Source organism: Podarcis vaucheri (genome assembly GCF_965113315.1).
Source record: "Podarcis vaucheri genome assembly, chromosome: 16".
NCBI lineage: Eukaryota > Metazoa > Chordata > Lepidosauria > Squamata > Lacertidae > Podarcis > Podarcis vaucheri.
In genome coordinates this window covers 27,006,297-27,033,410 of record NC_138754.1, presented here as the reverse complement: position 1 = coordinate 27,033,410, position 27,114 = coordinate 27,006,297, and the positions used below count along the sequence as shown (strand labels likewise).

Here is a 27,114-nt window from a genome sequence, read left to right as displayed (position 1 = left end):
GAGGTGCAGAATGTCCCCTGCCTGAAACCCCCAAAAACCACTCCCAGTCAGAAGGCAGCTTCCTTTGTTCTTATAACATCACTGATCAAATATGCATTAGGGTAAAGGGAGGGGGAACCTGTGGCTCTCTACATGTTCCTGTTGGACTCCCAAGTGCCCCAGACAGCATGGCCCCACTAGTAAGGGATGATGGGAGTTGTAGGAGTTCATCAACCAACCTCTGGAGGACCACAGCTCACGTCTGTGTTAAAGGTTATTTCAACTGACACAGTAAAAGGGAATACAGTGGTGCCCCGCAAGACGAATGCCTTGCAAGACGGAAAACTCGCTAGACGAAAGGGTTTTCCGTTTTTTGAGCTGCTTCGCAAGACGAATTTCCCTATGGGCTTGCTTCGCAAAATGAAAACGTCTTGTAAGTTTGTTTCCTTTTTCTTAACACCGTTAATACAGTTGCAACTTGACTTCGAGGAGCAACTCATAGAACGCGGTGTGGTAGCCTTTTTTGAGGTTTTTGAAGACTTTGGTGATTTTTGAAGCTTTTCCAAAACTTCTTTTAAACTTTTAAAACTTTTTTTTTGGGGGGGGGGTTGGATTTTGGGTTGGGGTGTTTGGAATTCAAGGACTTGGTGTTGGGGAGGGGTTTGCAAGAATCTGGAAGCTTGTGTGGTTTTTTCTGCATTTTTATGATTTTCTGTGACCATTGGGCCACTCTGCTGTTTTTTTTAAAAAAAATCTGTATTTGAATTTCTGTATGGTGGGTGGCTGGGGGAACAGTTGAGGAGGGGTTTGCAAGAATCTGGAAGCTTGTGTGGTTTTTTCTGCATTTTTATGATTTTCTGTGACCATTGGGCCACTCTGCTGTTTTTTTTAAAGAAATCTGGATTTGAATTTCTGTGTGGTGGGTGGCTGGGGGAACAGTTGGGGAGGGGGTTCTTCAGCAAGAAGCAAAGAGTGGAAGAGGAACCTTCTTCGAGTTGTCCCCCAGAGTCTTAGAAAATGTACTGTACACTTTGTTGATTTTTAAATGTTTTTCTGTCATGTTTAGAAACTTTATTTATTGTTCCTTCAATTTTTGAAATGCTCTTTACAGTATGTGTGACTTTAAAGAGCACTTAATAAACTCTTGTTGTACCAAATTTGGCTTTGTTTGGACTTTTTTTGACCATAGGAACACATTAATTGAATTTCAATGCATTCCTATGGGATTTCGTGCTTTGCAAGACGAAAAATTCGCTAGACGAAGAGACTCGCGGAACGAATTAATTTCGTCTTGCGAGGCACCACTGTAGCAGGCAATTTCTTAGTTTCAGACATACCTAGTGCAATGCAAACATGTGGCCACCCACTGCATGACTCTGCAAAAGCAAGCTAATCCACATATTTACAATAATTGTTTCAGCCACCTCATTTCTCCATCGCTTACTGACATTCCTTTCATAAAAAGTAGCAGTGACTGCAGTGCAAAGGATTCTGGGGTGTGTCCTAGGGAGTCCATCTGGTGTGCTAGGCCAAGGATGCCCATATGTTGCCCATATGTTGCTGGACTACAACTCCCATCATCCCTGACCACTGGCCAATGCTGACAAGGACTGATGGGAGCTGGAGTCCAGAAACATCTGAAAGACCATAGGTTTCCCAGCCTTGTGATAGGCAGACCTGTTGAATCTGTTCCCACGTCCAACCCCATATGCCTGCACCAGCTTCTCTCAGCAGCTGTTCATTACAAGGGAACACTTATGGAAAAAATAATTTTCAGGAAGTCTGGCTTCAATGACTGGTGCTCTCATTAGACTGGTGAGGACTGCAGCCCAAAACATCTGGAGGACACCAAGTTGGCCAACACCACCACTGAGAAATATTTCATCTCAAGGCCCCACTTCTAGGAATGCAGCTTGAAAGCTTCTTGGCTAAAGCACATAATACTTTTAAGTGTTGTAAGCAACAGCTTCACCATGGCTGTTGTCAACGATACCACAATCTGATAAACTGACAGAATACTAGTAGTGCAGCCCTGATAACCTACATTCTGGAGATAAGCACAATTAGAGAGCTGCCAGGATGATAATAATAATTACAGCTTCCATCTAGAGAAGCATTTCTGTCACATCAATGAATACATCCTGATGAGAGATGTTGGTCAGCATGACAACAGAGAAAGGTTACAGAAGGTGTGTATGCAAAAGGTGAAGTGCCCTGTGATCTTTAGATGAAGGGCAGTATACAAACTTATTACAGTGGTACCTCGGTTTACAAACTTAATCCGTTCCGGAAGTCCGTTCTTAAATCAAAACCATTCTTGAACCAACGTAAAGTTCTCAAACCAAGACACTATTTCTGGTTTTGCAGAGTTTGTAAACCAAATTGTTCTTAAACCGGACTGCTCTTAAACCGAGGTACTACTGAAATAATAAGCAAATAAGTTTAGCCATTCAGAAACACAGATAGTGAGAGTGGCAGTTTACATTTGCTAGCCTTAAAACTGTATTAACTGAGCCAACAATCCCCAGGCCAGCTGAGCTGAAGCGATGACATTTGAGATGCAACCCAATGCCTATTTGAAAGTCAATGGCAGAGCACTCATTTGTTTTAATAGAGTGGGATTGCAGATTTAGCTACTTAAATTTAAGTACACTGCCAGCATATTTACAAGTCAGGTGTAAGTGAACTAGAGATCAGCCCAAGACCTTTTAATTGTCTTCAGCATCCATCTTGGTATTGTTGCTTAAACTAGTATAAAATTTATTATGGGCAGGCAGAAATAAGAAGCAACTGTCATCCTTTCACACCCCTGCTTCGGAACAGCTATAGAGGCCTGCATGGATGCTGTCCAATAAAAACTACATGCAGCTTTGGAAATTCTCAAGATTAAGCATACATCCAAAATAACCTTCAACTGAAAGCAAGTAAGTCAAACTCAGAGAAAAGCCAATGGATCCAATGGGCTTCAGTTACTCATGTTCACAGATGTCAAGGAGTCTACTTTAAATAGGACTTGGGGCACAGCCACACCGTACACAATCCTGGGAACTGTAGTTTCACCCTCACAGAGCTACAGTTCCCAGCATTCTCTGGGAGAAGTGATTTACTTTAAACGTGTTGAATTGTGGTATTCAATGTACAGTGGTACCTCAGGTTAAATACGTAATTCGTTCCGGAGGTCTGTTCTTAACCTGAAACTGTTCTTAACCTGAAGCATCACTTTAGCTAATGGGGCTTCCTGCTGCCGCCACACCGCCGGAGCACGATTTTTGATCTCATCCTGAAGCAAAGTTCTTAACCTGAAGCACTATTTCTGGGTTAGTGGAGTCTGTAAGCTGAAGCGTATGTAACCTGAGGTACCACTGAATGGTGTGCCTCTGCCCTTAGTTGGACAAAACTCCTAGCTTTTTAAAAACCCAACGTATACACAATCATTTATTTAAATAACTCGCTGTTTGTACCCCTGCGAAAGTAGTGAGAGAGGGGAAGAACCGGCCTAGCACGATCCAGTCCAGGCAAAAAGACCAGCAGGTCGGTGGAGGCCTTGTCTGCCTTCCTGCCATGCTCGCTTACTAGGAACACCTGGCTGTCCTTCGATGGAAACAGGGCGCTGGGATGCAGAGGCCCCGCCCCGCCCCTGTTCACCTCCGCCCTTCCCCTTCCCGTTGCCCGGCAACGAGGCTCCGGCCCCGCCCACCCCGGACAGGATGAGGGAGCGCGGGCGAGCCAGGGAAAGGCCGGGCCGGGCTCCTCAGCAACTGGCTTCTCTTACCCGTTGTTGCTGCCGCTGCCGCTGCTACGAGCCCCCCGTCCATCTCCCCGGCCGGACAACCTCCTCCGAGCTTCCCCTCAGCGAAGCCCAGCCGCGCAACCGAGGGTGACGTTATCCGGCCCCTACGGAGCGCGGGGTGGGTCACATCTCCCTCCGCCTCAGAAAGGACACCGACGACGACGACGCACCTGGACCTTCAGGCGGCACCCCGCCCCCTCCTCCCGGCGGAGCTAGGCCCCGCCTCTTTCCCCCGCAGCGACTAATCGCTTGCCTCGGCTGACTTCCCCGCCCTCCCTCGGCTATCATTTCTAACCAATAGGAGCGCCGGACTGGGCCGTGGCCGCCCGCCCCGCTTCTGTCTTCGCTCGCTAACCCGCTGGCCCGTTTCTAACGCCCGCCCCCTGCCGGGGACCAATCAGAGCCATCCGATCCTGCCCACTTAGCCGCTGCACGTGCAAGAGGATCCGTCCGGTGATGTCATCGCTAAGTTTCCCAGGAAGGGCGGGGGTCGGTGGAGAGCAGGGCAGGAGGTGGGGCGGTTGTACGATGAATGGTTGCCTAAGGAAGAATTCCGGGAAAAGCTCAAGTTTGCACAGTATTTTCTTATGGTATTCTGGGTGGCCTAACAAGGGCGTCAAGCCAATGTTGCATCCCTTTATCCCCCTTTTGTAGCATCCTTTTATCCCAGGTCCCATTTGCACCATAAATTTAAAGCGCCATGATGCCACTTTGAACAATAGGTAAAGGTAAAGGGACCCTTGACCATTAGGTCCAGTCGTGACCGACTCTGGGGTTGTGCCGCTCATCTTGCTTTATTGGCCGAGGGAGCCGGCGTACAGCTTCCGGATCATGTGGCCAGCATGACTAAGCCAGAGCAGCGCACGGAAACACCGTTTACATTCCCGCCAGAGTGGTACCTATTTATCTACTTGCAGTTTGACGTGCTTTCGAACTGCTAGGTTGGCAGGAGCTGGGACCGAGCAATGGGAGCTCACGCCGTCGCGGGGATTTGAACCGCCGACCTTCTGATTGGCAAGCCCTAGGCTCTGTGGTTTAACCCACAGCACCACCCGCGTCCTTTGAACAATAACTTTCTCCAAAGAATCCTGAGAAGTGTAATTTGTTACGGGTGCTGTGAGTTATTAGGGGAGCCCTGCTATTTCCCCTTCCTAGCAGTCTAGCAGGCAATCCTTCTTCCCAGGGAACTCAGGGAATTGTAGTTTTCGGGGGAATAGTTGGTCTCCTAAACAACCCTCAGTACCTTTAACAAACTACCATTCCTACCATTCTCAAGGGAAAGCCATGTGCTTTAAAATGCATGTTGAATGTACATACTGTGAGGAAGTCACCTCAAAGAGGAAGGGGTCAGGGAACATTCACACCATACATTTAAAGCGGGACAATAACACTTAAACAAGCTTTCCCCCCAAGAATCCTGGGATATCAGAGTTCTTAGAATACTACCGTATTTTTCTCCCTATAGGGCGTACCGGTACATTGGACGCACCTCGTTTTTGGGGGGGGAAATGAATAAAAAAAAATTATTTCCCCCCCAGCCGTGGGGCTGGGGCGGGGGAAGCCCGAGCTTCCCCCGGCCCCAGCCCCCAGAACAGGCTGCTATCCGCAAGCCTTGCGAGCCCCGCGGCAACTCCCGTGGCTTGTAAGGCTTGCGGACACCTGCGCGAAGCACGGGGCGCCCTCCGGAGGGCGCCCTGTGCTTCGGGCTGCAGGCTACTGCCCGCAAGCCTTGCGAGCCCGGCGGGAGTTGCAGATAGCTTCCTGAAGCCTGGAGAGCGAGAGGGGTCGGTGCACACTGACACCTCTCGCTCTCCAGGCTTCAGCGAAAGCCTGCATTCACCCCATAGGACGCATACACATTTCCCCTTCATTTTTGGAGGGGGAAAAGTACGTCCTATAGGGCGAAAAATACGGTATATTCTTCCCCCAGAGCTATAATTTCAAGACTGGTTTAACAAAGTCAATCCCTCTGCTCTGCGAACTCAAGAGAATTGTAGTCGGGTGGGGAATTCTCCCAACAACTCACAGCACCCTTAAAAAACTCCAGCTCTCAGGATTCTTTGCGGGAGTTTAAAATGCTTCTAATGTATGGTGTGAACGTGGACCCTGAGTCTTCTTTTTAATAGTTCTAAGGGATTGTTTATTTTTAATTTAAATTTTCGCTCTATAAGACGCACCAGACCACAAGACGCACCTAGTTTTTGGAGGAGGAAAACAAGAAAAAAAATATTCTGAATCTCAGTAGCCAGAACAGCAAGAGGGATTGTTGTACAGTGAAAGCAGCTGCGCAGTGAAAGCAGCAATCCCTCTTGCTGTTCTGGCTTCTGGGATAGCTGTGCAGCCTGCATTCGCTCCATAAGACGCACACACATTTCCCCTTACTTTTTAGGAGGGAAAAAGTGAGTCTTATAGAGCAAAAAATACGGTATGTTTGTCTGTATTTTAACAGTATAACTGGTTTTTATATTTTGTAAACCACTTAGAAGCTTATAGCAAAATAGAAATCAAATATTAACATTCCAAAACTGCTATTATAATAAGGGGGGAAATCATGGTGCGCTGATTTACTCCACTGCCCAGCTCATCAGGGTGCCACTTCCCACGGGTCCCTCCAGTCAGCAAAAGAAGTCATCTCCAGACAAGTCAAAGAAGCAAAGCAGCGGCGCCCCAGAAGACCCTGGGGCGACAGGATAGTCAGAGGAAACAGTACGATACATGGTATCCGCTTATTGCTACAATTTTATAGTCTGCTTTTCTGTGCCTCTTTGCTGTTGTGTATGTATGGTGCTTGTGTAAACAGTCATGGTTCTGACCTTAGTTTGAGGCTGTGGTGGGGACTTGGGATTTTTGAGGAGTCGTTTAACTGCACACCCCACCCCTGATTTTAACAACAATCATCTGTCATACTTGTAATGGTACATACGTGTTCCTGGCACACACGGGAAATAATAAAAATACAATTTAAAAATCGGCACTATGGTTTAAAAAAACCACCCAGAGTTTAAACTATCATAAAAAGAATTTAAATGACTGCAGGGCCTCTCAATGAAATATGTGAAGTTGAGACCACTTTGTTCCGATTTGTCCCACTCCTCAACTGTCACCTGACAGCAGCCACTCAGCCTTCCTAAACTGGGTGCCCTCCAGGTGTTTTGGATTACATTTCCCTTCAGCCCCAGCATCACATAGCCACGCTGGCCAAGACTGATGGGACTTGTAGTCTGGGACACTGCATCATGCTACAGCAGAGATGGGAAGAAGGCTCCTCCATCAACCTTTTGGGCTTCTTACCCTGATTCATTTTCCCATTCTAGCTGGTATTTTTAGGAACTCTTTAACTAACAACTCTGATGCCTGATCTTTTTTTAAATTTTTATTTTTATATCTATCTATACAGTGGTGCCTCGCAAGACGAAAAGAATCCGTTCTGTGATTCTCTTCGTCTAGCGGTTTTTTCGTCTTGCGAAGCAAGCCCATTGAAGGATTAGTGGATTAGCGCTGTTAGCGGCTTATCTGCTGATCGGATCAGCTGATAAGCGGCTTAGCGGCTTAGAAAAGGGGGGGGGGAACCAGCAGGAACTCGCAAGACATTGTCGTCTTGCGAAGCAAGCCCATAGGAAATTCGTTTTGCGAAGCACCTCCAAAACGGAAAACTCTTTCGTCTAGCGAGTTTTCCGTCTTGTGAGGCATTCATCTTGCGGGGCACCACTGTATATTGAAATGCAACATACAGATTACTGAAATATAGTACCGTAGATTTGTAGAGTTGGAAAGGACCTCAAGGGTCATCTAGTCCAACCCCCTCCAATGCAGGAATCACAGCTAAAGAATCCCTGGATGCCTGATCTTTTTTACCTGGAATTTGCTGCCACAAATTCCTTTGCCTACAAATTGAGAGAAGGCTACCAGTGGCAACTATGCTCTACCTCCATAATTGCTGGGAATCTTAAGTGGGGAGAGTTGCTCTTGAACTCAGGTCCTGCTTGCAGGATTCCAGTTGGGCAATCTGGATGGCCACTGTGGGAACAGGATGCTGGGCTAGATCGGCCTTTTGGCCTGATCAAGCTGAAGGGCTCTCACTCCCCCACTCACCCCACTCTCAAAATCATTTCATTCACAAGACCTCCACCCCTTCTGAAGTTCCCTCAGGGGCAACTGTGATAGTACCAAGTTGCATATGAGTAACAACATTATTATGCTGATTAGACTTAAGAGACCCCAAATATCAGAAGGTGTATAAGCAGAGCCTTTACTTCAAACAATATGGCTGACTTGCCTCTTCAGCAACATTCCTATGGCTGCAGATGACTAAATGACAGTAACGAGAAGAATTCCACACAGACGTAAGGTAATATAAAAATGTGTTTATTCTAAATTACTTTCACAACAGTGAAAATTAGTGAATCACAATGGTGTTGCACAGTGGTGCCATCTTTTGCTAACCATAGGCCAAGTACAATCAATACATGATTTTTTTTTGGGGGGGGGAGAGATAAAGAATACAAATACAAAAAAAAAAAAAAAAAAAAAACACAGCAGGGGAAAGGGGAACTCCAGAGGCCATTTCAAACCCGCAAGTAAAATATGACATTCCAGAGGGGAAGACGTGTTTGTATGCAGAAATCCAAACAGCAGAGTGTTTTTCTGGCACCTTTAAAAGCAGGCTAGACTGCAAAATCTTCTGCCCCCATTCAAGACAACTCCAACAGATGCAGGCAACCGAGTGGGGACGTAGAGTCCATGAAAGCTTACACTACAATAAACTTGCTGGTCTTTAAGGTGCCACAAGACCCTTTGCCGTTTCAGGAAAATATGGAGACTGGACCATTTGAACATTAAATATACAACCCATATGAGCCATTATCAGTGGGACTCACCCCAATCCAGCACCTTCTGAATCAGGCTAGGTACTTTTGTGGTCACCTTGGTTGACAGATCCCCTCCTGCTCAGGTAGCAGCTGGCAAAACTATAATACTCCACATGTTTAAAAGGTCCATCCAAGGAAGTTAAATCTGCTTTAATATTTTAAATCCATAACAATTTTCTTTCCCGATTGCCACAGATTTTATTCTTTTTTTAAAAAAAAAGCTTTACAGCAAACCGTTTAACAAGATTGCTTTCAGAAGGGCAGCTTTAGTTCCATGGTTCTCATTTTAATGAACTGTAAAAAGAAGGAAATGCCAGAGATCCCTTATATATTATGATGGTATTCAGTTTACCTTATCAACAGTAGGTGGCACCATCTTCCCCCCCAACAAAACAAATCTAAGATATGCAGGTTCTAGGAGGCAGCACAGGTTACAGTCTTTTTTATGTCGCTGACAGGCCCTTGAGCACTTTTTGGAAAACCATTGACAGAAGGATTTTACATTTTTAAAAAAGGGAAACGCTCTCACTGTGACTACTGGGAATGCAATGACTGGTTTTTACTATGCTATCAGACCTTAGTCAAAAAAAAGAAGCCCCCTTATGCAATTTGTTCTTTTCAGTATTGCTGGCTGTGATTTGTTCAGCAACTCATAAAAAATTGCTGCTACAGAAATTGGGAAAGGAGTAGGGAGAAAAAAACGAGATCAAAAGCATTGCAAAACGAGAGAGAAACCCAGGAGTCTTTGGGAAGAGACCCTTAGATTTACAAGAAAGTGTGAGGTCAGGGAGTGAGGAAGGTTCATTTTTGGTCCTGTGAATCTCCCAGGATTCAGCAGCAACAGTTTTAAAGCAACATTCCCAGGCTTCTTCCACTCCTGCAAAGGAATCCCTTGTGTAAATAGTTCATTTAAGTGGGATACTCTTCCATGTGGGTCCCACTGAAACGAAGAAGACAGCTCCCCCAACCTGGTGCTCTCCTGAGATTTTGGATTACAAATGTGGGGAACCCTTGGCTCTCCAGATGCTGTTGAACAAGAATTCCCATCATCCCTGGCCATTGGTGATATGCATTGTGGCTAAGAGGGGCCGCAGGTCCCCCCACTCCTGGACTACAACATATGGAGAGACAAGGCCAGGAAAGGTGGAAACCGGAGCATAGCTCTGATTTGTTTCAATGGGGCTTGTGTAGGAGAGCTTCCTGCTGGCTCATGCTCATGATCGACCCTTCAAAATATTATCTTTGGTCATCGGAAAAAGCTCACACACTAACGAATGGCCCCTTGGAGCTTGAGAACAAGCCCCCAAGTTAGGCTGTTATTCTCACTATGCAGAAACTCTTATGGGGGAAGAACAAAATGCTCAAAAGAAGATTGTCCTCCACTTTTCCCAAACTAACCATTCCAAGAAGTTGGGGGACGGGGAGACGACAATTTTGGATTCATCTCAGGAAGGAGCAAGTGAGTGTCAATGACTACAGTAACCAGAACTCTCTATATCCAAATTAAGAGCTGAAAGCTGTTATACAAGTTTTAGGAAAACAACACTGCTTTCATCCATGCGGAAGTGTGCTGTGCAACAAGCCCAGAGGGGACCCCTCTGGTGTCCAACATCCCCACCCCCAGCCCTGAGATGAGAGAACCTGCCCCACCTGGTTCCAGGAAGTTTAGGTATTTTATTGTTTCAGGGTGAGAGAGTCTCTTATCCCTTAACTTATTTTAAATATCCCTGGGAAAAGGTCAGCCAGGTGGGAAACAGCAGGAAGAGAATACTCCTAAGGTGACCTCACCTGCCGCCTGATGGTCTTCCCAAGTTGTACTCACATAAGAAGACAATTTCCAGGAGCAAGTTGGGTTTCGGTCAATCTATGCAACTGGATTCTGAAGCAGTCGGTCCATTGATCTCCTTCCCTTCACTGCTGTTGGGTTGCAAGGCTCATCTGAGAAACAGGGCAAGTGTTTCCATGCCTGGCCTTGCCACCCACTCTCCCTCCAGGGCCAGCACCTGGTTTAACGGCTTGGCACATGATTTCAAACAATGCTCCCTCTTGGCATGTGGAGCTCAAAGCTAGGTTCACAGCCTTAGCCAGTTACCTGTTGCGTGACACATGGCTGGACTTTAGAATGCTTTTAAAGAGAGACCTTTAATTCCATTTACTCTGGCGTAATAAGCAAGAGTCCTCCTCCCACTGCAGCAGACATCGGGGCTTGCGGGAGCCCATGAGCTATGGAACCAGACACCGAGAGGCTGGCAGTGGGGCACGGAGAAGAAGAAGCAGTCGTCTGTGACCAGTTCGGAGCCCCACAAACCATGGTACAATACAGGGCAAGGTTAAGCGATCAAGAGCCAGAACATGATCACCAGGGCCACAAACAGGAAGAGGCGGGACAGGAACTGTTCGTCCACATACTGGGGAGTCCCTGGAACCGCTGGGAAGACAGAAAGAAAAGGGAACCTCTCTCAGCAAACAAAAGCAGTGTATTTCCAGATCCAATAGCAGAAAAGCATGGAATCAGCCGCCATTCTGCATCTTCATTATAAGACTTCCCTAGACCATTTCAACTGTCCCAAGTTATCTAAAGGATTGCTTGAACCCATATCAACAATGGCAGCCTTCCTCATTTGCTCATGGCCTCAGTTAGTGAAAATGGCAGGGGTGACAGGGCCTTTTAAGTGGGAGCACCCTTGATCTGCAGTTTGCTGCCTGTCAACATTCAAAAGATTAGCACACTGCAGGCCTCTGAAAAGGCTCTGAAGATCCTGTTTCACCAAACGATACATTATATTTTTGCTCTGTGAAATGGATAAACCGGGTTGTTTTGGTTCTGGGTTGTGTACGTGTTTTATTATTGCTGGATCATTTCACTTTTATAGTGGCTCAGAATTTGCTGAAACGTTGCATTTTGCACTGCTGTTACATTCTGGAAATGTATATTACATAAGCCACCCTGGGGAGCTTTGCTCAGAAAGTCAGCCTGTGATTTTTAAAAAATTAATAATAATAGTGATATCCCCTACTGGGACGCGGGTGGCACTGTGGGTTAAACCACATAGCCTAGGACTTGCCGATCAGAAGGTCGGCGGTTCGAATCCCCACAATGGGGTGAGCTCCCATTGCTTGGTCCCTGCTCCTGCCAACCTAGCAGTTTGAAAGCATGTCAAAGTGCAAGTAGATAAATAGGTAACGCTCTGGCGGGAAGGTAAACGGTGTTTCCATGTGCTGCTCTGGTTCGCCAGAAGTGGCTTAGTCATGCTGGCCACATGACCCGGAAGCTGTACGCCGGCTCCCTCGGCCAATAAAGCAAGATGAGCACCGCAACCCCAGAGTCAGCCACGACTGGACCTAATGGTCAGGGGTCCCTTTACTAGTAATATCCCCACATCTTGTATTGTTGTGACTCCCTGCATATAGCCAGAGCTAAGAAGGACAAGGCAACAGCCGCAGTGTCCATGAAAAAAGCAGAAAGGTGATCAAGTAAGGATAGCGCGCCTGTCACTGAAAACACCCAGCACATTTCAAGTTGAAAGCGTTGGTTTTAAGAAGTCTCTGTTAGCAAATGGCAGAGTAAAAAATTAATTCTTAAGTAGTACAAACCCAAAAGGGTTTTCAGATTTGCTTTCAAATCTTAACATAAGAGACAGGAAACTTAATATATTTGGTGGTGGACATGAAATACATTTACGTCAAGGGCCACCAAAGCCCCAAAGTTATGTCAAAGGCTTTGGCTCATGCACAAAGGAGGGGGCCTGCTCAGGATTCAGGGCCACCGAAAGTGACTCAACTGGTTTTACTCCATATAGAGAGCACTGATGCTAATCAGCTTGGAGGCTGTTCCTTACAAACTACCAGTGAGAATCACTTCAAGGGTGAACTGCTAAGCAGGAATGTATTGTTCTCACTTTGTACTTAAAAAGCAAAACAAAAATGGAACAGAAGATAAGCAGCACTCATCTGATTGAAGTTTTAAAAACAGAATAGCTTATCTATATTTAAAGGGTTCTAAACAAATGAAACATCAGGACTTAGCCCTGGTTACACAAACAGCAACGTAAGTACAATAGACAGGTGCCAGCTTTTTTTTGATCTGCCAGTCCTATAATTATGGTGAGTGCAACCAATGATTTGCTGGCTTGCTAGGGTTTTTTTTATTCGAAAGTGCTCCTTACCTGGGGGAGGCCGACCGTCGTTTATGTTGAATGCTGTAGCGAATATACCAAAAGGAAATGCCCCAATTCCAAACGACATTTGAAAGCCTCCATCGCCAAACCCAAAACCCTGGAAGCCCTGGGAAGAACCACAAATGGGGGAGGGAATAATGAAACCTTCCAAGCATGCTAGTTTATGAAGTGAAATGCTGACCTGTTTGCCTTCTCTATGATTTACTATGACTGGCCCCTGGCTGTGTGCCATGATTTACACACCCACCCACCCACCCACTCACACACACCCGCACCTCTCTCATGAGCCCAAACTGTCCCCTCAAAGAAGAGCCTGCTCACTGTATCTCTGCACAATTTCCTGCTCTCGCCTCTTTCCACTTAGCCTCTGATGGGGACGTCTGGATTGCCCTGTCACTTCTGAGGCAGAGATGCAGCAAGACACCTGCTCTTAGAGACCATTATCTCTTTGCATCTTTATAAATTACAAGGCCTGCCAAGAGAAGCCACAACACAGGCAGAAACATAGGGACCCAGCTCCTTTCCTCCTTACTACAGTCTGAAAGGAATCCTTTTCGAGGTGAAGGAGTTTGTTTCCAATTTAGATCCAGAAAATAAGTGTGACACACCTATCAAGAATGTGGGAAATGTTGTACCAGGATTACACCAGCCTTCCACAACCTGGAGCCTTCCAAATAGTCTTGGACTACAATTCCCATCAGCCTCAGCATCACATATGCTGGCTGGGGTTGATGGGAATTGCAGTCCAATGAGAGAACTTGCCACAGCTGAGCCTCTCTCTCTTCGCGTGGGACAGGCCACATGGCTTGTGCTACCAGCTGCTAGCCACCTGATCAGAGACGGGGCATTCTGTGCTGATCCTCAAGGCCATGCCAGTAGAGCAGAATGCAAGCAAGGCCTTTTTGCTCCAGCAGTCTTAGTGCTGGCAGCAGCATCTGCTAAAAAGGTGCTCTCAAGTTCAGCTGCTGATTTAATAAGGCACCACCAACTCTGCAGGGAGTGCGGAGAAAAGAAAAAGGCTTCTTAATGACACCCAACAGAGCTGTTTGTTTGAAGCAATGAGGCCCACAGGTAGACCCTGGAGGCTCCAAGCTGCCTTGCATGGAAAAATGCAATTATTTCATCAGGTCAGGCGTGCTCCCCATCTTCATGCTAGGAAATTCTGCAGCCTGTCCAATATCTCTCAACCCCACACTATTTATAACCCCCATGTCTACACACACTGTATGTTTACACATATCAATCTTCATTCCCCAGTAGCACAGACTTGTTGGAGACCAACTATAATCAGAGGCTGTTTACATACACAGTCCCCACAGGCTTTCAAAATCCACATTTTTATAAAATCCTACAAAAAGGAAACATGATTACTGAGAGCCAGTGTGGTGCAGTGTTTACAGAATCAAACTAAGAGACCTTAGGAGGCCAGGGTTCAAACCATTGTTCAGCCATGAGGCTCACTGAGTGACCTCTGGCCATTTACTCTCTCTGCTTAACCCACCTCACAGGATTGTTGTGAAGACGAGGAAGAGTGGGACAGGTGATCAGTGCTGTCTTCAAGTCCCACTTTTGGCAGGAATCGGCTTTGTTCAGGACCTCTGGTTGGGAGCTCTCAAGCAGAATCAATCCCAGTGACACTGAGTTTAAGAACTGTGCTTGCCAAGAAACTATTCAGAGCACATTTTAAGGCTTCCAGTGGTTTCTTTGTGACTGTATTTTTACTTGCTCCACACCCAATGCAATATATTATGACATGTGAGGCGGATGGGTGTGGCTTGAGAGAAAACAGCCTCATGGGCCAAATTAGGTCCACGGGCTGGAGGTTCCTGACCACAGGGCTAAAAGAATGTACAAGGGGCCAACAGGGGCCCAGAGGAGAAGGAAAATCATTCTCCAACCCGAGGAAAAGTATGGGAGAGTGGCAGGTCACCCAGACTACTGTCTCCTGGCTGGGGCTGATAGGAGCTGTAGTCCAAGACATCTGGAAGGCACCAGACAGAACAAGGCTGTTCTGATGCTTTGGTTTAAGCTTGTACGTTGCACTTCATAGCCCTAAGGGTGAGCAATATGCCTTTTTGTCTCATTTGTACTTCTGGGAGATACAGAAGTAACCCCCAAAGGCTGCAAATCGTAGCTTACTCACCCCTCTGTTTTCCGGCTCAGGTCTCTGGCCTTGAGGCCGTGGTGGTGTCTTCTCTCTGCAAGAGACAATTCATTCAGTCAAGCCCAGCCCAGCTCTGGTCAACTCTGGGACCTGATGAACACCACCTGGACCCAAAAGTTCCTTTCTTTCCTTCCACTGCATTCCAGCCATAGGGGGTGGGGTAGCTGAAGAGGTGTTTCCATGCCTATCTTCCTCTTTAATTGCTGGCCTGTGTTGAAACTCTTATCATTATTATTTGAGAGAGAGAGAGACAGAGTGTTGCATCAGTGTGACCACCACAGACTGTAAGAGGGTGGAGACCTTTCACAATAGTGGAATATAGGAAGCTACTTGACATCAAGTTAGACCATTGCTCCACCTAGCTCACTACGGTCTACTCTGACTGGCAGCAGCTCTTCGGGGTTAAAGGCAGGAAGTATTTTCCCAGCCCTCCCTGGAAAGGCCACTGGGGATTGAACCTGGGACTTTTTGTCTGCAAAGCAGGTGTTCTACCACTGAGTGACAGCCCGACACTATACTGAGTCAGCCCACTGACCCATCCAACTCAGTATTGCCTACCCTGACTGACATCAGATCTCCAGAGTTTCAGGAAGGAATCTTTCCCCAGCTTTAACTGGAAATGCCAAGGGTTGAACCTTTGTATTTGAGGCAAGGGGGCAGCAGCTGGGTGATGGAGCTGCAAATGACTATCAGACTTCAATAAGCTGGTAATAATAATAATAATAATAATAATAATAATAATAATAATAATAATATACACCACCCATCTAGCTGGGTTGCCCCAGTCACTCTGAGAGGCTTCCAACACACATAAAAACACAATCAAACATTAAAAACTTCTCGATACAGGGCTGTCTTCAGATGTCTTCTAAAAGTTGTATAGTTATTTATCTCCTTGACATCTGATGGGTGTTCCATCCGAGAAGGCTCTCTGCCTGGTTTCCTGTAACCTCACTTCTCGCAGTTAAGGAATCACAGAATTGTAGAATTGGAAGGGACCCCAAGGCTCATCTAGTCCAGCCCCCTGCCAGGCAGGAATTGAGAACGTTTGATAGTCTAGTATATGAGTCACAACACTTTTCACTGCCACTTTTACAGTTTACAGCAATGCTTCATAGCATAATGAAATGTCTTTTGCACTGATGTGCCTATTGGGGCTGATGTTATCAGACTGGTTTCTTTTAAAGAGCAGCTCAAGTTACTTATTCCTACAGATCCACATTGCATAATTCTAAATCCTTAGAAACACTCAGGATCTCAAATGCATTTTCATGAACAGTGTTGCCCAGTTCTCATGCTCTAATCAGCCTTGTCTATCAGCCCGCTGTGAAGGGGAATAGCGAAGTTCTCGTACACAGGCAAATGCTCCAATTCCAGCTCAAATTATTTCCACATGTTAACAAATTAAGCTAAATAGTTTTAATTGGATTTTGGATTAATTAATTGTTGTTGTTCTCAAATTGACGGTGTTATTATCTTCCTTAGTGGGTTATGCAAAGCGCCATTCTGTATAATGCTTTTTTAAATAGTGTAGTACACTAGGGGGCATTGGGGATGAGTTTATGGAACCAAGGGGGTGGCAGCCCAAAAGGGTTTGGGAACCACTGCTACAGACAGTTCAAGCAGGGAGATTTTAAAAGATAAGACTACAGATGGGTGAAGGCTTTGCAGGCATTTGGCAACAATATCAGCTAAACACACCACGTTCACTTCTGCAAATCCCACTCCATAAGGGCTTGTGGCTCCCACAAAAGAAAGGCTGTTTTTGTAACACAGGCATGGGGCACCTTTGGCTCTCCTGATGTTGCTGAATTACAACTCCCATCATTCCTGACCATTGGCCATGCTTCCTGCGGGCCAGTGGGAGCTGTAGTTCAGCAACAGCTGGAAGACCGCAGGTTCCACACCCCTACAGCTGTAGGAAATAGCTTCCAACATTCTTACCTGGGGTCCTGCTGTCCGGTGCTGCCCCTTCCATAAAGTGGGATGACCTTGTCGCGGCTGATACCTGCTTTACATACAGGACACACCTGCCGATTGGGCCTGGTCTCTAACCACTGAAAAGGCAGGAAAGAACGAACAAACCTGAGCAAGAGACTAGAGATGTGCCTTGCATGAAGCACACAGGACTCCCTATTGTGCAATTCCCTTCCTAGAGAGGCTAGTCTGACTCCTTCCTTACTATCTTTCCATCAGCAGCCAAAGACCTCCCTGTTCAGAAAGGCCTTTGGAAACGAGGTCCAATCAGTATTTTAATGCTGGTTCTGAATGTGATTTATTTTATTTTAAATATGGTTTTTAACTAGTTTGTTTTCATCCCTTTGTGTTTTAGAACGAGGTTTGTAAAATGCTATAAGTCTCCTTGAATCAAATTTGGGAGAAAGGTGGGATTTAAATACATTAACGAATCAGAATCATAACACCACCACCGAAAGCATATGCTAAGTGTCATCGCATGTGCCATTCACAAAATCTTCTGGGCACAAGGAATCATCTCCGCCTCTCCGCCACTGCCAAACATCTTCTCATGCTCTCAGCACTTTGGGACCATTTTTACTGCATGGTTCTGTGGCAGCAATTTCCCAATCTGGCTCCCTTTAGATATTTCACTCTAAAACACCTTCATTTCAGCCAGCATGTACTTCAACTCCCCAGCATTGTACAGCTGTGCTGGCTTAGGCCAGTGGGACCTGGAATCTACAGCATCTGGAGGGCCCCAGGTTGACAAAGGCTATTGTGTGGCATGCAGACTCTTCTATCACTTTTGTGGCCTGACCCACACTTTTTCCTCGGCATCCCTTAACATACAACAGGCCACAACTCTTGGCTCAGGCCTTTAAGCTGCACACTAACATATGGCCTCTCCCACCCCAGTATTTGGAAGTTGGTGCAGGGCACAGAGATGGAAACTCCTCACTTTTGCCAGTGACAAAAGCAGGTGACACTGACGTAACCCCATTTTCATATTTATACTGACCTACCTTTACAGAGCTGTTGCACCAAGAGAATGTACAAAAGTGCTCTGAACACTCAGCCACCTCGCAGATACTTATTATTTATCTGTGCCATCTCACTGAAACCAATAGAAGCTTCCAACAAAGAACAATCAGTCCCACAGAAAAAGCTGCAGATTACAAACTATTGCATGCAAACGGTTATTAGCAGATTGGGTTGCCCTAGAGATCTCTGGTGCACAGGCACCATTTAGAAACTGAAAGGGATATTGCACCTTCTCAGTTCCCCCAGAGAGCTGAGGGGTTGACTGAGCAAGAGGAGCTGATGAAAGACAAAGCAAAAGAAAAGCTGCCTTACCTGGTGTAAACAAGGCCAACTGTTGAGAATCCCAGAATGATTTGTTCACAGGGCAGGAGGAGAGCAGCGGTGGAGGCAGGAGGAGAAAAGGAGAGAGATCAAAATACACTGAGCAAGCAGTAGACTGGAATCCAGCCCTGCCGGTTCCACAGTTGGGTATTAAAACAATAATATTTAAGTAAGAAAGCAGCTAGGGGTGTTTTTTTTAAAAAAAATTGCTTCACTTCCAGATAATACAATTTGCTTCTCTTCTAGGTAGTACCAAGCCTTATGCAGTTGAGGGAGTTGGATATGGTTAGCCTGGATAAGACTGAGATATGATATGAAAGCCATCTTCAAATATCTAAAGTGCTGTCGCAATGTTGCATGGAAGATGAAGCAAGCTTGCATTATCCTGTTCCAGAGGGTGGGACCAGATCCAATGGATTCAAATTACAAGGAAGGTTAGACCAAGTAAACATTAGGAAGAACTTTCTGGCAATAAGGGCTGTTCGATAGTGGAACAGGCGCCTTCGGAAGGTGATGGACTCTCCTTCACTGGAGGTTTTTAAACAGAGGTTTGGTGGAAGTCTGTCAGGGGTTCTTTAGCATTCCTGCATTGCACTCAGGTGGCAGATGGCCAGCCTGCAGATTTCCCCAGTGCATCAGAAATTCCTGTTCATGCATTATTTTATCTTAAGTAATGATAGGAATGGAGGGAGAAGGAAAATCTGGCTTATACAGCTGTCCTGGGCACACACTCTGAAATGGGCACGAGGCAGAGGGGTGGAGAGAATCACCCCAACTTTACCTAGAGGCAGCTGAGCTTTACATTCAAGCAGCCTCAGAAAAAGAAGAACCCAACACAGTGAAACTGGAGTATGCAAATGGAGCATGAACTAACAGGACCACACGAGGGTATTTTGGGCTGAAAGTTGTTTCCGCACAGGCGTGTCAGCATCTAGAACTGGCTTCTCACCAGCGCTGTGGAAAGGCCTTCCTCAACCTGGCGTCCCCTCCATACGACGACTTAGCCAGTGTTCAGGGACAATGGAAGTTATGTTCCCAATAAGAACAAGAATAATGATGATTTTTCCATAGCCGCTTTGTCTTATGGCCGATTTTATCATACATGTTTGAATACACATTCATTCACCACTTAAGGCATTCTATATTAAACAGTTTATACATTCACAATCAAATACGTAAAACAGCAAAACTGCACTCATGCCAGTCCCCAGGCTCTGCCACGCTCAAGGTTTACCACAGCACTGAGGGCAGGGCTCTCCAGGTAAAGGTGTGGCACTAGGAAAGCAGGTCTTACAGTGGCTCTCATTGAGTTCCATGAACAAGTGCATCCCAGACCACAGCAGGGGCCTGATCCTAGCACGCCTGGCGTCACTGTGCCCACAACTGCACCCCTTTCATACACCCTCATGGGATTAAACAGCTGCCATTCATTCCCATGGGAAGAATGCAAAGAGCCAGATGTGGGGAACTGAACTTCCCAACAGACACCTGGCTGGCAGGGGCACTGCCAAGGAGAGAGACGAGTGAGGGGCACACACAGGAGTGGGAGTGGAGAAGCAGTATTTGTTTGAGGGGGTCTTTTAAAAAAAAACACCCACACAAACTTTTCTAACATTTATGTAGGCAACTCAAGAGCTTGGCGTAGAAAGCAGATGAACAATTGGCCAAGAGCACCAGGATACTGACCAGAAGAGGTGCCCGCATAGGCTGATCACAGCATCCTTGGCCGTATCCAAACAGATGTTGCACTCGAAAGTGCTGTCCTGGCTTGCCCCGTCCCCGCTGCTGCTGTTGCCACTGGTCCCGCCAGCATTGTTGCTTTCGGTGGAGGTAGAAGCTGCTGGCCCTTTGCTGGCCATTCTTGTCACACTCAGTCAGGAAATTTTTAATGCAATTGAACTCTGAGAAAGAAAGAAAGAAAGAAAGAAAGAAAGAAAGAAAGAAAGAAAGAAAGAAAGAATTTAGGGGACGCCTTTATATTATTTCCCTAATTCAGACCCAAGGAGGAGATGGTGGCACTACCGTATGTCTCCAACCTGGCATCCTTCACAGGTTTTGGAGTAAAGCTGGGCTGGCTGGTGCTGAAGTACAAACACCTGGAGGGCACCAGATTGAAGAAAATAATACTCTATAGTGTTTATTTTTGTACAGTGAAAGCCCTCAGGCCATTTTTTATCGTAGTCCAGAGAAATCTTGGGCAAGCTGAGCAACAACCTGGTTTTAATATACCCTCATGACTGGCACTGATGGGACCAAAGCAATCTCTAGGCCTCCCAGTGAGTTCCCTGCTTGTTTCTTTTAACCGAGCCCCACAACATTTAGCATAGCAGTTTACAAACACTCCCTGAAGTTCAGTGCATGATAATATTAATACATCCAAAGCCTTTTTTGGTTTTTTAATTCGTGGCACTTCCCAGTGGGCTTGGCACAGCTAAATCTGGGGATGGGTTTAACAAAGATGCATGGATACACAGCAGAACACCTTTGAGAATTAAACAGAATATGCTAAAAAAAAAAAAACCTTTCTCAATTTGTATTCATTCAATTAATCTTAAGATCCTTCATTTCCAACTTAACAAAATCCACAGACAAGCCACCATATGTCTACAACTCAGGGTGTAAAAGCAATATACTGGTCCACTTATTGCAACAACATCCACCCTAACATTCAAAAGCTAAAAACAACCACCAACAATTAGACAAAATAATTGATTTCATCTGGCAGCTCCATGTTTTATGCATGAAAAAAATGACAGCAATTTAAACTGAGGAATCATTTACTCTTTAACAAACTACTCAATGAATTTATTAAAATTCAATGGTATCAAAGAAAACACAACCTGGAATTTAACAAACAGGACCCTCCCACTCATTGTTCAAAGAAAGGTTCTCCCTCTCATTCCTGCCACGTCAACAAACCAAAACATCAATAAACATGGGTGTTCTTGAAAACTCAGCTCACCAATTATAATTTATCTGCTGGCAAATGACTAATCAAACTTTCGTAGATTACCCTACTAATTAAAGCTTACAGCACTTGTAAAACCCAGCAGTGTGTAAGCAGCTGAGAAGTCCACTTCTTACACAAGGGGACCCCCGTCTTAATACACTATGCGGCTCTTCCAAAAACAGAATCCCCTCCCTGCTATCTTATCATTTTGCCTCGCTTACCTGAAGCAAATTCAGCCCCTCTCTGCTTCCTTTCCTTGCAAAAACGCCAAAGGAGAAAGCACAAGTACTGAACCGGGACCTTATCCGCATCGCCACTTGGCTCCTGTGAAATGGTGCTTTTTGCATAGGGGAACGCAGCTCCACAGTGGGTCCAGAGCAGCTTAATGCCCACATCACCAGAACTTGTCAAGTGGGAAAGAGGAGGCACCTATTTCAACAGAACTCTTTTCATTCAGTTACATCATTTTGCAGGGGGCTCCCAAAGGGCAGCCTTGCAATCAGCTAGCAAGCTTTAATAGATGCAGCTTCTGAGCTCTACAGATTTTTCAGTGGTTCAGCCACTGCTAGTAAAATCATGCATGCATTTCAAATGAAAAAAAGTGGCAAAACACACACACACCTTTATTAAGCCGGACAGTTCTCATGAAACATTAAGCTGCAAGCTTATGAACATTCTAGTGGTTTCCTGCTTTGGAGAGAAGTTATCTAATCTGGACGTTACCCTTTTATATAGGTGTCTGCACCCAGGATATACATACACCTTGGTTTACATGTTGACTTCTTGAGGCTCTATTTCCCATTCTACTATACTGCCTTGGACCTTTGCTCCAGTTTTGCAATTCTCAGCTATCCTGAGCCTTCAAGCCACTTTGACAGCACAATCCTATCTGTGCTTATTTGGAAGTAACCCCAGTTTGTTCAATGGACTTACTCCATAGTAAATATGTTTATGATTTTTATTTAAATAGTCTTTAAATAAAATATTGTATAAGCATTGTAACAAAGTCTGGTCATCTGTGACTACAAAATCTTTTGAATTAATTATGCACAGCTCACTAGAAGCAAACAAGCTAACATCAAAAACAAAACAAAATCAATGCCTGTGGAATAGGGTTGGGAAAATCTCAGGTGGTCACTCATCCAGGCAGCTAAATTTCGTATTTTGACACACATGATTTTTCAAATATTTATTTGTCTCTTTGCAGGGCTGAACATTAGGGACCCAAAGCATTTTTCCAGACTGGATTACTGGATAACTTTGGGAGGGGCTGCCTAGATCACCTCAATATGATCTCCTGCACAGATGTTCATTTCGTTTCACGCTCTTAACACACTAGTTCCTAAGAAAATAAAAACATTGTCCAGTAGCACCGTAGAGACCAATTAAGTTTGTTCTTGGTATAAGCTTTTGTGTGCACATGAAAGCTTATACCAAGAACAAACTTAGTTGGTCTCTAAGATGCCACTGGATAATTTGTTTATTTTTTTTATGTATTTCGACTGCGTCAGACCAACACGGCTACCTACCTGAATCTAGTTCCTAAGAAAACATTTAGCATGCATTATTCCTTTATTCTGGAAAAAATATACATCCAATTTAACCTGTTAGATCATGCATGTAAATTATCTCCATGTCTGGAATAGTTCTGCATTAATACATTTATAGTAAAGTCTTTTGACTTCACCCTTAAAGGCACACTCCTCCATTGTCTCCCGAGCCAGACAGATTCTTGAAACAACAAAGTAAGGTCATTATCTGCACATGCCCAAGCATGGTGGTGGTGGTTGTTTTAAAAAGGCAGCCACCATCCTATGCAACTAATTGGGAGTAAACCCTGCTGAACTCAATGGCACTTACTTTTGGGAAAATATTTGTGCCATTTAACTGAGACACACAAAGGCCATTCTTGAAGAAGAATAGAGGAACAACATCAGAAAAGTCCACAAGTCAAATGCAGCTTTTACCAGCAGTCTTTGCAAAATGCTCTGGTTTTGAATGGATAAAAATGAAGAAACACATAGGAATAAATCACCAGCACTTACGCAGAATTTATAAACAATCTTAACAATGAACAACACTAATTGAATGGAATTAAGTAAGTCCAGTTCACTCAGTATTTTTCATGTATCAGTTAAGAGCCTTGCACTATGCCTGCACCAAGATGTAAAGGCTTGGGGCGACCCGAGAGATTCAAGATAACAGCAATTTTTTGCCTATACGGCTTGATACAGGGGGAAATGGAGTCTTTGGGAAACAGACAAAAAACAAGCCTTTTAAAAGTTTAGAACTGAAAGCTACATGCCATTAAAAAGCATACTGACAGCAATTCTGGCTTGGTTACATTGTGCTGGATATATCGCTAGTCTTTTAATGTTGTAATCTGTTCATTACAAGAAGAGGGTTCATTTTCCAAGCTGCTACTCTATTCTATTTTATTTCAGAATTTATTAGCCACTCTACAATCAGAGAATACCCAAGTGATGCACAGACCCAAGAGGGAAAACTGCAGGAAAAAACACTTCAGTCTGATAACATGGAAGTCTACACACTATTCTGAATCCCAAAATCTTTGGGTTTTTTAGGCCTCCCTGTAACTGATCACCACAAGAATGCAGTGAGTGGGGAGGGACACCTCTCTTCCTCACTCTGCACTACAAGGCAAGAAGTACATTTTAAAGTTTAAAAAGTAAAAGATCTTGAAATATGGGTCCCCCCCCCAACAAAATTTAAAATCCGGCTTTGTAATTCGGAATTCATGTGATGTGATTTAATTTGATTTGATTGGCCGGTTAATAAAAATTATTTAAAAATAATAATAATAAAAAGTAAAAGAGGTAGTGTGCTGGGCTGTTGGTTCATCTAGTCCAGTATCCTGCTTTCAAACATGGTCACCTTGGTACTTTCAGAAAGGATATGAAGGTGTGCACTTTCCTAAATACCAGCAAAGTGTGTTTTTTAAAAGATCTTGAAGTTGACAGCCCATCCCCCATACCCTATAGCAACTGATATTCAGAGGTAGATACTGTCCCTGAACATGACGGTTCCAATTTGCTACCATGGCCAATAAATGTCTGCAGACCTCTCCTCCTCCTTGAATGCATCAAATCCTGCAATTCCTGTTGCAGACCATTTACAATCACAGAAATAAAGAGGGTCCAAAAAGAATGACATCTCAAGTGTGAAGATTTTGTGTGACTTTTAATCTGTTTTTAGTTTTTCAATGGTTTTATTTTTAAATGTTTTAAGCAGTTGTTTTTAACAATCATTATATATGAAGAGAAAGAGAGTAAACTGCTTTCAAGCATTTCCACCCCTTTTTTTTTACAATCAAACAGTATATAGATTCTACGAAACAAATAAAAGCCACAGTGCAAACATGCCAAGTCTTCGGCATAAGACAGCCAGTATACCACAGCAGCTACAGTGTTGGACCAGGACCTGGGAGAGAGACTAAGGTTCAAATCCCACCACAGCCATGAAACTCACTGGGAGACCTTGGGCCAGTCACTGTCTCTCTAGTCCACGGGTGCCAAACACAAGGCCCGCGGGCCGAATCCGGCCCGCCAGACCTCGTCATGTGGCCCGTGTAGCCGCCGCCGGCCGCCAGCCTTCACCTTTTATTCTCGTTTTTTTTTTGTTGTTTTTTTGACACAAGAAAGCCGCCTCTTCAGCGCATGCGCGGCAGCCTACAAGCCAGAGAATGTCTGCCCTCTAGCGGCGCCGGCCGTTCTACACGGGAAACCTCCACTTTACATGTCCTTTACATAGTCCTACAGATACAACCGGCCCTTTGAGGGTGACCAAACTGCTGATGCGGCCCCCGATGAATTTGAGTTTGACACCCTTGCTCTAGTCCTAACCTAGGCCTCACAGAGTTGTTGCAAGGATAAAATGGACAAGGGGAGGAACGTGCCAGACACTTAAGAGCTCCTTGGAGAAAAGGTAGGATATAATAAATAATAGCAATACAGTGGTACCTCGGGTTACAGACACTTCAGGTTACAGGCGCTTCAGGTTATAAACTCCGCTAACCCAGAAATAGTACCTCAGGTTAAGAAATTTGCTTCAGGATGAGAACCGAAGTCGTGCGGTGGCAGTGGGAGGCCCCATTAGCTAAAGTCGAACCTCAGGTTAAGAACAGTTTCAGGTTAAGAACTGACCTCCAGAACGAATTAAGTTCTTAACCCAAGGTACCACTGTAATAATGTTGGGGAAAATAAGGTTCTGTTCAGCTACAACAACAACAACGTTGGGGAGAATAAGGCTCCACAGTATTCGGCTACAACAACAACAATAACGTTGGTGGAAATAAGGCTGTATTCGGCTATCCTCCCACTGATAGGCTCTCCCTCCCTACCCAGCTGGATTGGGCCAAGCTGGGATCCATGGAGATTCCAGTATTCCGTTTCCAACAGCGGTCAGCCAGACGAGTCCCCCCCCCCCTTTACAGTGGTACCTCGGGTTAAGTACTTAATTCATACCGGAGGTCCGTACTTAACCTGAAACTGTTCTTAACCTGAAGCACCACTTTAGCTAATGGGGCCTCCTGCTGCTGCTGCACCGCCACTGTGCGATTTCTGTTCTCATCCTGAAGCAAAGTTCTTAACCTGAAGCACTATTTCTGGGTTAGCGGAGTCTGAAACCTGAAGCGTATGTAACCTGAGGTACCACTGTACATGAGGGGATGATGAAAGGCAACGTACCGAGCCTGACCAGCAGCCTCGACCCCTATACCCCCCACCCCACAGAGAGCAGGAGGCGAGACGGAGCCCCGGCACCTGCTCCCAAGGCGGGAATTCTCTCCTGACAGGCCCCCGGCCCGGCCAAGGTCAAGCTCCCCCTTCGCCGACCTCGGGGGGCCTCCCCCTTTGCCTCCTGCGGGGCTCTCACCGGAGTCGGCGCGGGCTCCTCCGGCTGGCGCCTTCCGCCGCTCGCGGCCCTTCGCTCTCTCGAACTCCACCTCCGCCCGAACGGCAACTGTCACCTGATTTCTTCCCCTAGCCGGAAGCCCGGCCCCACAACAGGAAAGGGGGTCCCTTATCCCAAGGGCACACGCCGTCCCCCAGCGCGAGGGCTCTCCCTACGGCCCCGGAGGCAGCCGCGACAAAGGTTCCGCCTGCCAAAAGGCCCGCCGCTCTACGGAGGCGGCTGCTTCCTCGGAGCCCGGGCCTAGCTCTGTGAGAAAGGTGGGGCCGAGCCCAGGGCCACGTCACTTTAATGTATGGAAATAGACGACGAGGAGGAGGAGAATGAAGGATTCATGACACGGTGTGGCAGCATTTGCACTTCGGAACTCCCTGCCTCTTGATGAAGTGCTGCTGCTGTTTCTGACGCCTGCTATACATTTTTGTTTGGGCAAGCCTTAGCAGCGTAAGAGCAACACAGCATGCCATGGAATGTGCCATGTTATAGTAATATCATTAAACTAATAACTGGGTGAGACAAATATATTGAAATTTATGTGTAGCCAAGTCTGCGAAGTTGAGATGGACATATGCAAGACCTGTGATGAGGCGTCTCAGGCCAGTGGAGAAAAGCAGTGTCAGTATGGAAACCTTACAATTTCAAAAGACTGAGGAGAAGGCCACCTATGTGATGGATGGACGATCTAAAGCTAACAGCAGGGCTTATGTATAATATAAATTAAGCCAAACCCGCCTTTCTTTGTTATTTTTCTTATCACTCTCTGACGGTGAATTAAGCGTTCTGTGTTCTGTATTCCACACATATGCTGACCAGCCCTTCTATGATTCTATTCCAAAAGGTTTAATAAAATTAAATTTTGGCTGAATTAAGATGTGCAGACTAACTTGTGGTGTAAGCCCAATGAAGACATTTAGGGTCGTTTTCTCCATTCAACA

General features: G+C 45.6%; 2 protein-coding genes across 5 annotated transcripts in view; both read right to left on the bottom strand.

Moving 5' to 3' along the window:
• The window catches only part of LIMK2 (LIM domain kinase 2), a 57,709-nt gene extending 53,747 nt beyond the window's left edge, over positions 1 to 3,962 (bottom strand). For 2 of the 3 annotated variants that reach the window (XM_082204047.1, XM_082204048.1), the window contains exon 1: positions 3,752 to 3,961. Coding sequence is in view for 1 of the 3 variants with exons in the window: in XM_082204045.1 (XP_082060171.1) it covers positions 3,752 to 3,794 (43 nt within the window). In the remaining 2 variants the exon portion in view is untranslated. Of the gene's footprint in view, positions 1 to 3,751 lie in introns of all 3 variants that reach the window. The other variant, XM_082204045.1, reaches the window with a different exon arrangement.
• A 4,156-nt stretch (positions 3,963 to 8,118) lies between these two features.
• Positions 8,119 to 26,407, bottom strand: RNF185 (ring finger protein 185). Of its 2 annotated transcripts, none has more exons than XM_082203516.1 (7): positions 26,144 to 26,407; positions 19,987 to 20,201; positions 18,292 to 18,310; positions 16,924 to 17,036; positions 14,959 to 15,013; positions 12,804 to 12,921; positions 8,119 to 11,065 (listed from the first exon to the last, which is right to left on the bottom strand). In XM_082203516.1, exons 2-7 carry the CDS (start codon positions 20,157 to 20,159, stop codon positions 10,968 to 10,970), a joined length of 576 nt encoding a protein of 191 aa, XP_082059642.1. In that variant the 5' UTR covers positions 20,160 to 20,201; positions 26,144 to 26,407; the 3' UTR covers positions 8,119 to 10,967. The 2 variants fall into 2 exon arrangements, with proteins under 2 accessions (XP_082059642.1, XP_082059643.1); XM_082203517.1 differs by lacking the exon at positions 26,144 to 26,407 and adding an exon at positions 23,111 to 23,235.
• Positions 26,408 to 27,114: the final 707 nt, after the last annotated feature.

Bases quoted from the DNA above. Each gene is read 5' to 3' on its own strand.
- RNF185 (XM_082203516.1), bottom strand. From the start codon at position 20,159: ATGGCCAGCAAAGGGCCAGCAGCTTCTACCTCCACCGAAAGCAACAAT. The intron at 15,014-16,923 runs GTAAGAATGTTG...TGTCTCTTGCAG, and splicing joins ACCGGACAGCAGGACCCCAG to AGAGAAGACACCACCACGGC. The intron at 12,922-14,958 runs GTGAGTAAGCTA...GGTTCTTCCCAG, and splicing joins CTGAGCCGGAAAACAGAGGG to GGCTTCCAGGGTTTTGGGTT.